The sequence below is a fragment of the Tyto alba genome, unplaced genomic scaffold, assembly GCF_018691265.1.
Source record: "Tyto alba isolate M040663 unplaced genomic scaffold, T.alba_DEE_v4.0 Super-Scaffold_17, whole genome shotgun sequence".
NCBI classification, from domain to species: domain Eukaryota; kingdom Metazoa; phylum Chordata; class Aves; order Strigiformes; family Tytonidae; genus Tyto; species Tyto alba.
The window spans coordinates 9,092,243-9,102,884 of NW_024881279.1; the positions used below are offsets into that span (position 1 = coordinate 9,092,243).

General features: G+C 44.4%; 1 protein-coding gene across 2 annotated transcripts in view; it reads left to right on the plus strand.

Annotated features, from left to right (window-relative positions):
• Nucleotides 1-10,387, plus strand: part of GRIA1 (glutamate ionotropic receptor AMPA type subunit 1) — a 126,645-nt gene extending 116,258 nt beyond the window's left edge. For both annotated transcript variants that reach the window (XM_042790063.1, XM_042790062.1), the window contains exons 15-16: nt 5,929-6,063; nt 8,406-10,387. In XM_042790063.1, coding sequence (XP_042645997.1) covers nt 5,929-6,063; nt 8,406-8,594 — 324 coding nt within the window. In that variant the 3' untranslated portion in view covers nt 8,595-10,387. The remainder of the gene's footprint in view (nt 1-5,928; nt 6,064-8,405) is intronic.
• Nucleotides 10,388-10,642: the final 255 nt, after the last annotated feature.

A 10,642-nucleotide genomic window follows, 5' to 3' on the forward strand; every position in this document is an offset into this window, starting at 1 on the left:
CGATCACACACATGTGAATCACATGTGAATAAATAAAATTGGATCCCAAAGTCATGAGAGCTGCTTGAAACTCCATGTGTGAAATCAATAGACACAAGCCTTAAAAACCATCTAAGCTTTTAATGGGAGTGGACAATCTCATGAAGAGTCTCAGTTGCTACTCAAAAGGATTGCATCTCTGTTCCTTGCTCAGCATCCACTCCATGTCTGCAACAGCAGTGCAATATGAAACAACAGTAAGAGAAATCAACATTAGCATCACCAGACCCGCCTCTCCCATGTACAGAAAGACAAGCAGTAACATTGCTCACTTCTTCTCATGAATGCAGCCAGACAAACATACCGACCTATTGCCCAGCTGCTGCATGAGCCTTTCCTCCCCCTTTCCCCTGGTGCATTCGATGCCAGGGATGAGGTGGTCCAGGCAGAGCTGAGCATCAGGCACAGCTTCCCCCATCCTGCCCACAGTGGGCCCAAAACCCACCTGCACTTTGGGGGCACAGGCCAGACCACACACCTCTCCTCCAATAGCCAAGGTTCAGAGCAAAGCTTGAGAGGTTGGAGGCCGTTTCATATCTTTCCTCCCACAGGCGTGACAAAACCTTCCCATTTCTGTCTATTGTTGATCTTATCTTAGTTTGCAATTAGAGGACTTTCAGAAGGATAAAATAATGCTAGTGAAGAGGGGTGAGGGGATAGCTGGATATAAGGTTTGTAGCCAAAGTTTCTAGCCAGAGCCAAGTAAAACATCTGGTGTTTCCCAGGCTTATGTTCATTGGCCGCAGATGATGTTCCATGCCTGTAGCTGACTTCTGTGCATCTTATTTTTAATCTGACTGTTTACCTATCTATTACCCACCTAATTTTTTATTCATAGAAATCTCTATAAAGAAACAGTAGATACATTAGTGAATCTGAACTAAAACTCCAGAGGCAAACACTCCTGCTCTTGCTGAATATTTGGATACAATATACCATCCCAGAAGGTTCTGGGCTGTTGATCCAGGACTACCCCAGCTGCATTGCCAGATGGTAGGAAATCCCAGGAAATGTCCTGCATCGGGCAGTGATGTCCCTGTTGCTTTTCTCCCCGTAGTAAACCCGTGGCAGCCAACCCTTCCCACAGGCTTGAGGCTTCTCCATACACACACACCTCCAGCACTTCGTGTAGATAGAAACCATTCACCAATTCCTGGTCCTGTCTCCTAGCCTTTCTTCACTCCCCTTCCACTTGCCACAGCAGAAATAAGCTCAGAAGAGAGACAGACATGCTGTAACTAGGTGTTTCCCTAGAAGGACTCCATTTCAGAAACAAGCAGGGGATAGACAGCCCTTTTTTTTTTTGCAGGCTAGGAAATGTGCTGTGGGCTTGAAAGGGATGTCTTGGCTTGTTGGAGGGTAACGACAAGATGGACACTAAATGTCAAGGCATAGGGATGTGATTGTCCTCTTCCCTGGGGCTTTTGTAAGGTAATGAGAGAAAGGAAGTTTTCTTTCCAGACCAGGATGGCAAGGTGCAACTTGCTTGCAAGGGCAGTCAGATCACATCATGCAACTAAAGGACCTTCATCAAAGCCACAAGGATCTTCCAATTATCTTCTTCAGTTGCAAGAATTGCGCTTTTGTTTAAAAAAAAAAAAAATGCCAAAACCCAATAAAAAGTAGGGAACAAATCCTGTTTCCACCTTGCCCTGCCTTTGCAGGCAATTGACTGTTTCTCAAACCAAAGGTGTCTTTCCATGCTGAGCAGCCTCATCCCCTCAGCCAGCCAGCCATGTGCTCCTACTCATCCCTGGCAGACCCACAAGAGCACTTGGAGTCAATGGCCAGTGCTATGTCCTTCACTGTGGAGCTTCAGGTCTTGCCCTATTAAAGGTAGCCCAGCGTTTGGTGTAAAAGCTCAACTTCTGGAGCCATCACCTGCTCTAAGGACAGTTTGTCTTCTGTGGAGACTGCAACAACTCAAGGTGCCATCACCCTGTGCAGCCAGTGGGCTCTGGTCATGCAGGGTAAAAGAAAGGACCAGCCCTGCTGGGAAACTGGACAAATTTGTCCTTAATGCCTTTAAGCCAAGGAGGATAAATAATGACAAAGAGGATGACGGACACAGTGCCACATTTGAGAGGAACAGACGGGAAGGTGCCTGGTTGCTGCAGCAACAAGGCCGGGCTTTCTGAAATATGGGTTTTTCTTTCTCTTTTCACCTGCCAATCTTCCCCTCACGTCAGCGCTCTGCCGCTGCAGGAGATGAGCAGTGACATTTACACTCCCACTAACAAGATGGTTCAGTGATGGGCAGCTCTGCAGGAGAGCATCTGGTGTCACAGAGCCTGAGCAGCGAGAAGGGGAGGGTCCTCTCAAGCAGTTAGCATAATTTGGGACTTTTTATTACCAAGAGTATTATTCGGACAGGATCATGCAATGAACCAGCAAGCAAAGCCTCCGGGGGGCATGCAGCATTTCCTACCCTTTGTGTGGGTCTGGTCCTGCAGCTGATGGAAGCAACAAGATGCCACTCCTGCCCAGAGAACTTTTCTGCATGTCCTGTCGGGAGAGGGAAAGAAACAAAAAGAAAAAGGAGACGATGAGCAAGAAGTCAAGCGACACCACGGGAGCAGTTTCACTGCTCAACCTGGCTCATGATAGCAGGCTGTGTCATCAGCCGAGCCCCCACAGCTTAGTGCTCCTCAGGGCCCCACTGAAGCTTCCCCGTGTCTTTGACTCCTTGGGAGAAGCCTTGTTATGGTGGCAGAGGTGAAACCCAGGCTGCTTGCCCCTGCCCAGCAGCTTTTCCTACTGCTGTGCTCCACTATTCTTTCCTTTGCTTTCTGGATAAGACAACTTACTGTTCACCCAAATTGTGCCAATAATAGTAGTAGTAATAACAATAGTAATTAGAACAATAATGATAATAATAATAATGTTACTGCAAAGTAAACATAAGAAAAATACAACAGCTCTGAAATTAATTGTCTGAAATAGTGGTGCAGGAAACTTCTCTGGCTCATCTCTTAGGGGTCGATTTGTTTCTGGCATTGGGAGGAAAGTGGAAATTAAGAACCAGCAGCCTTTGCTGGCTGCCAGACCACTCTGCCATAGCAGCCAGTTGAGAAGGTACCCTGTTAGACCATGACCACCAAACTGTGGGTGGAAATACAAGAATATCATGGCCAATAAAACTTGAAATTTGTGTATTCATGAGCTCAACAGAACCAAGGAAACTGGGTTTCCTAATGTTTTGTGGCTGCTAGTCAAAGACCTGTGTGGAGTCTCTGATGCCTAGTATGGATTGTGCTGATACATTTATTTGAGTGAGAGCATTACTAGGTTTTCTCTTCTCCACAGTGTCATTCTTTTTCACAAAGCTTGGAGGTTCCTGATATCTTGGAGATCTCCACCTTTCTGTCAAATCAAGGTGAAAGTATGGGCTGAAAATTATTAGTAAGACAGACAGACAGGCTGCTCCTCCTTCTCTATCCCCATCCTTCCCTCTGAGTGCAGAATATGTGCTAATCAGCCACTTTTCATTAAGAATCCAGGCTAAAAGATTAGGATGTCAAGGAAGGCAGCCCATCTCTAGTGTCTTTGTCCCTCTCTGAAGCTGGTGCAGCCCCTTCAGACTGAATTTGAAGAGGCAAGGCACCTGATGTGTTGTAACCCAGTTTTCTCAGAGTAATTGCTCTGCTTTTCTAAATCTTCACTAAAAAACTCCCTACGTTTTTCAGCTGGTGCTTAAAAGTATACCCAGTAATCTGTAGAGAAGACATGACTGAACAAATGTAGTGTAAAGTCTGGGGAAAGATTGCATGAAAGCAGATTATAAAAGACCAGATAAATAATCCTTCAAATATGGAAACCGCAGAAATTAAGAGGATATTTGTAGAAATCTCTCATTACAGAGAGCACACAGGAAGCATCAACAAGATTACAGACTGACCAGTATCTGAAGGTTATACAAGGGAGAAACCAAACCTGTCCACCAGCAGAAACTGTAATGTCTGAAGCGGGGCAAGGCACACGGTGACAGCAACAAATCTCTTGGCAGCGATGTCAATCAGCGAAGCATGGAAAATTAAACCACTTGTGGAGCTTTTTCCAGCAACCAAAACTCTTGAGGGGTGACCCCTAACCAAACCTCAGCATCTTTCCACAGAGTGTTCAGGATGGAAAGTTTCTCCCTGTGGCACTGGAGCCTGTGGCAAGTTCTCCAGCTGGGCAGAAGCTTGAGCTTGGCAGCTCGCATGGGCAGTGAGGCCAGATGAAGGAGAAGTATAAAACCCACATTTTTTTAGCATTCTTGACTGAAACCCTAATTCTTACCAAAAAAAAAAAAAAAAAGTTATGGGAGGTTTTTTTCATTTTGAAAATTGAAAGGTTTTCATGCTTTGCTGGTTAACTTTTTTGCCATCAAACCCTAGTACAGCAAAAGACAGAATCCTTTCACAAAACATATTTTCCTGAGAAACAGTGTCAGTGTCAGACTGCTCTTGGATCAAAACCTTCCATACTCATGTTGGTCTTCAGTTTTGGATGCTTTCAACATCGCTCCAATATAGTTTTCTGCTTCCTGAATCCTTGCTCTTCCCGAAAATTGTGAGTTTCTTATTGTAAAACCTGCTGAGCAAAGCAAGTGAATCAACTGTCCTACAAGGACAAGGAGCAAGCTGTGCCATCCACTGGTCCATGTGTCCTTGGAGTAGCAGGGAACACCAGGAACCACGCAGAGGCTTCGTTACCAACTGCGGACACTTCTGCAGGCAAAATTACTGCTCTTTAACTGTGTGGTTGCATCTCAAATGATCCATACACAATTTTCCTCCCACATCCAGGGTGTGGGGCTGTCAGTGCTGGTCAGATCCTAGTCACTCCAACAGATTTGCACCGACCTGTTGGGATTGCCCTGGGGAATCTCTACCAGCAGATAGGTATCAAGTCAATGTTGCAAAGCAGCAACAAACACAGAGCTGGGGATCTGTGTCTAGTTGCACTGTAGAGAAAGGCTGTCCTAAAAACAGAAGCCTTGTACACAGAGCTGAGACAAGCTTTAAGGTCCTGCTGCTGCCTAGATTATCCTAACACCCCAACTCCACCTGGTCAGCATGGAGGAGAAGGTTTTGAGAGCTTCAGACAGTGACATCGGGGTTAGATGTGGGGACTGGGTTTCCCTAGCAGTGAAATGAATCTTTCCAAGACTCACCTCTTCCCCAGAGAGCCGTGACGATTCATTAGGCAATTGTAAAATCAGAATGTAACTGGTGACTGTGAGATGCAGTCCATTAATAGCCCTATTTATTGCCAACCAAATAATTAGCTTAGACATGCATCAGCGGATCTTGATTGCATATGAAATAAACTGCCTTATTACACAGAAATCAAATGAGTTTCTGAGGACAGTTCAGGTGTCACCTCAACCTCAGTACTGAAAAGGAAAAAAAAATGCAGAAAGAAACCCAGCCATTTCGATGTGTTGCTCAGCAACAGAATTTGCGGGGGAAACAATCTAGGAATGAAGGAATGAGCATTTCCAAAAGAACAGGTTATTTCAGGCAAGACATCAGAGACAAGCAAATGTCACAGAGGCAAAGAATTTTTTTTTCATTCTTTAATCAATAATTTAAACTAGGCATTTTGTGTTAAATAAGTATTTAAGTTAGCTGATTGAAAAACGGAGATCCCAAACCTTTATAAAGAGTCACATTGTTGAAGAAATGTTCATTTGTTTGTGTGAGGGAGACATTAGATTTACTAGACATGGAATTAAAAATTGAAAATGCTCTTAAAAATGTCATCTGTTCATTTAAAGAGGAAGATGATATAATGCCAACATTACTATATTGTGCAGCATCCCTCCCGGAGCAATCTCATATTAATTTTGTTGTTCTCCTTCCCACATGCCCTCCCCCCCCTCCCTTCTACTTTCTCTTCTAGGACAAGACAAGTGCACTGAGTCTCAGCAATGTGGCGGGGGTTTTCTATATCCTCATCGGTGGGCTCGGACTAGCCATGCTGGTTGCCTTAATCGAGTTTTGTTACAAGTCCAGAAGTGAATCAAAGCGGATGAAGGTGGCAACCCGTTCCCCAGCCTTTCACACCTTCTCTCTGATCCTACCCCGGCTCCAAAGCTGCCTTCAGAGACGGATGCAGCCAAGACCATGGGTGGAAAGACAAGACATAGGGATAACAAAGTGACCATGTCACTCAGCTTGCTAGAAAGGAACAGGAGCATCAGAGGAAGCTAAAAGAGGGTCAAGTGGGCCATAGTGGGGAGCTGATGCAAGATCAGACATGTGGCATAATGCTAGTTCAAAATCCAGATATAGAGCAAAATCATAGCACAAATGGCAACAGGAACACATTGCCATTCCTTAAAATTTATGAAAGCAGACTATGGCAATGAGTGTGCAGCATGAATTAATTGTTCTAGAGTTGGGGTGATACAGCTGTTACTGCAGTATTAAAAAATCCCCCAACCCAAACATTTAACAGCAAGATAAAACCAGGGTAGTGCAGTAATGAATCAGATCCTGTTGTTCCCTCTGCTAGCACACTGCTGGCACCATTTGCAGGTCGGCAATGGTGATATATGCTCAGAGTGTTGTTGCCCTGGAACAGATGATGTGGGTTTCCTAACTCAGAATTATGGATCCTCTTAGAGAGAAATTGGCCTCTAATGTCTCTTGTATTTTTTTTTTCCACTCTGCCATGCTCTTGCAGAGGTATACTTACTATAGCCCAGGAGATTTGTTTCAGCCCTAAATTCTAGTGTGCCTAAATTTCAGAGTGTTATGTCAAGAGTGGATTAGATTTGAGAACCTTGGGCGTACACATTTAATGCAGCATCTGTAGAACAAGTTCATCTTGACTCAGATGACTAGCAGAAGTGATCCCTTATACCATTGTGTACAAGGGTGCAGTGGGATCTGTGCTAGAGGAGAAACACATCCCTTTTCTTCCTCATCTTGACCTCTCCCATAAGCATGGAATTCGGCATGAGTATATGAAGTATGCATTGAGTTTCATAAAATTTAGAGATTTTCACTTCTCTGAGCACTGAAACTTACCCAGGATTAAAAGGGAAACAAGCAATTGTTTCTCTGGGGTTTATGTCACCATTTCAAAACATGTTTAATGTTTTGTCAGAAATAATAACATTTCTAATTCACTGAAAATATGTAACAGCTCTTTTCCTATTGAGGTTCAGAAAATTCTACAGGCAATCAGAGGTATATTGAGCACAGGGGTAAGATAATGTGAGCAATTAATGTCCCTGAATATACAAAAATTAAATTATAATTGCTGTCTACATTGTAAAGCTAGGTATGTCACAAATACACTGCAAAAGAGTCAGAATGCAATAGCTCCATAGTTTTAGTCTTAAGGAGATTCTGCTCTGCTGTTGACTGCCCTGTGTTGCATGAAATGGCTCACTAACTCACGTCAGTGATAGCTTGCAGTGCTCCTGCCATATTAAAACCAGCCACTATGGAAAGGAATTGTTGCTCCCAGTGTCAACATCTGGTCTAAGATTGTCCCTTTGCCTGACTCCCACCATCTGTGGCTGCCCCACAGAGCCATTCAGCAGAACCCAGGCAGGTGCCTGGAAAGATGGGCCAGATCCCTCTCTAAACAAAACCCCTGCTCAGCAAGTCCCTACATACCCCTGGGTGACGTGGAGATCCCACCAGCACAGGAGATGGCTCCAGTACTGGCAAGGCGCTAAGTTGACTGTTTCTGAATAGATGTTCTAGATTTATCCATTCTGGATAATTCTTCACCTGGATATCCCAGCCCAAAAAGGATGATGGTGCCCTTAGAGATAGCTTAAACACAAAGAAATCAAATTGACTTCATCTGTAGTTTAATTGTTCTAAACCCGTGATTTCCTTAGATCTCTGAAAGCAAATGTTTTGGATGGTATCTGGAACAGGAAGATGAGATTTGGTTTCCTGAATTAGGTTTGCATTTCCTGGTTACCTCAGTCATCACTGTAGACAAAAACATAGGCACATGCTCAACTTCTCACATGAGGAAATTTAAACATATGCTTGCAGTGAGTCAGAGTCCACCATACTTAACAGTACTGGAGTAGTAATAGCATATCTATGGGGGAAGTGTGTATAATACCTCTGCTCAGATCCAGGATGACTGTTCTTATGTTGTAGAGTTTTAATAGTTTTTGCATATAGCTCGTATGCTTTATACCCCAAAATACTGCTGAAACATTTAATTTTGAATGTAGAAGAGGTGTGAATTAACAGCAGATGCAGTAGGGGCATGCAGAAAATGAGAGTCAGAATGGAGATAAGGAGGGAGAGAACAGTGACAAAAAGACACCACTGGTTTATATAGTAATTTCTCCAACATTGCTAAGGACAGGGGGAGACCCCCCCGTCCTTCCTAAAAAGGGTTTTTGTTTAATCCCACAGCAATCAATCAACGAAGCCATACGGACATCAACCCTTCCCAGGCCAGCTGCAGCAGGAAGCAGTGGAGAAAACGGACGTGTGGTCAGCCACGATTTCCCCAAATCCATGCAGACGATCCCATGCATGAGCCACAGCACCGGCATGTCCCTGGGAGCTACGGGATTATAATTGGCCTTTTGACCCATTGCCTGGGTGAGAGCAGGGGCAGCCCAACTCCACCTCCTCCAGAGCCAAAAACAAACCCAACACCAACATGACAAACAATGATGACAGAAGGGACAATTGGATGGATCTTCTCGAGGAAATCAAATCTATTTCCCTTTTTATTTGCAAACAGATCCACCGGCAGGAGAAGAAAAACAGGTCTGTACGGCAATAAGGAGAGTACAATGGGATTTAACAGACTCGTGAACCGTCCCTGATCAAAGAACCACTGGAACACTAATGAGGACTATGCCATTTTGTTTTAACTTGGTTGTTAATAAGTCTTAGTGTGTGCAATATATATATTTTTTCTTACTAATTCCTGTGGTGTCAGGGTAACATCAGCCCTTTCCCCCTTCCCTGCTCAGTCCTTCAACCTGGTTTAGTTTGGGATGCAAACCATAATGTCTGAGCTACTAACAGCAAAAAAGAAAATCCGATAAATGGCAAGTTGAACTCCCTGCAGAACATCAGCATTGACCTCTTTTTGTCCATCGTGATTCTGCCTTCAGTTGTTCTGTTGTGAACTCAGGCCATGGAGTTATTGCAATGAGGCAGAGAGAGCTGCCAACAGCTCTCCCTGCAACAGGAGGGACTTGGTATGAGAATGAAACTGAACAAAAACATGAGGCTCTTTTGAAGGGGCAAAGTCATGAGTGAGTTTGGAAACCTCAGATAACCTGAGGACAAAGTGATATTTCTTCAGGAGATGATGAGTGACGGTTCAAGAGAAGAATCCTGTGCCTGGAGTGGAGAGCGTCATGTACGGCAGACAAGAACAGATGGTTGGTCTAAGATCATGGTTGGCTTCTGTTTATGGAAGAGAGAAAGTAAATGCCACATTCCCCTAACATGAGACTCTCCTGCCTAGGTTATTGGGGGCTAATAAGCAATTGTGAATAATTTCTTCATTGCTTAGCTTCTGTGTATGCTCCCTTTTTGGTGGTCACATAAGGGAACCACCTTGAGCCAGGAATAGAACATCTCAAGACATCCAGTTCTAAATGACTGCCTATTAACCAGTAAAACATGCTAGAAATCATGGGGCTGCAATGGGAATATCCCTGCCTTTTTGCTCTGAAATCCCTTTATGGCCACTTTTCTAATTAAAAAGAATATTTTATAGATAGTTGGCCAGAATGGCTTCCTGAAGGCACTGCTGAAGCAAATCAAGGAGGAGACCCTATAAGACCTGCATTCAAGCATCCATGACATTCAGCACCATCAGGGCTGGCCAAACTCAGCCTTCCCATCAAGGTGTGGCCTGTCTGGGTACAAAGCCAAAAGTAGCAGATTCCCACTCACGTATCCTTAGGGAGGGGGAAGCATCCACAATCCAGGAGAGCCAGTTGCTGGCCCCAGACTCGGTATTGCAGAGACCTACACTGCCAGACAGGCAGCTGGGACTCCAACCACAGGTGTGGAGATCAAAGGGGCAAACATGGTTTTCCAGAACTGCACAAAACATTCATTCTGTGAATCACTGGCATGGACAGATGAATGTTTCCCAAGCTGGTGGGCCTGAGACACCTCCCCAGAAGTGAAGGATTCCCAGGGGAGCATCTGGAGAGAGAGAAGATCTATGGGGCAGGGACCATAGTGAACCCACCTAGACTTGTCCCATTTCACAGGTCCATCAATGATGGCAAATAAAGTTCAAAGCTTCTCACAGGACACAGCAAACATCTGTCCGGGGACTGAACTGCTATTGGAGCATTCTGAGCTGCTTTTTTTTTTTTTTTTTTTTTTCCCTGCAACATAGCAAGAGATGAGCATGAAAAGAAGGGGGCAGGTGAAGAGAAAGCAATGCAGACAAGTGACTGGCACAGGTTTACGAGGAGTATCTGTCTATACAGCTGTCCATAAGTACAGCTGGGAACTGCCTGAATATCAGTTTCCATTAGTGTACAAATGTGCAGAGCAATATGTTTACCATCTTTAACACCAGCCTGATATGAAGTATCTGTTCCATTTAACCATTTGTTATGCAAGACTTTGAAGACCAGCAAGTC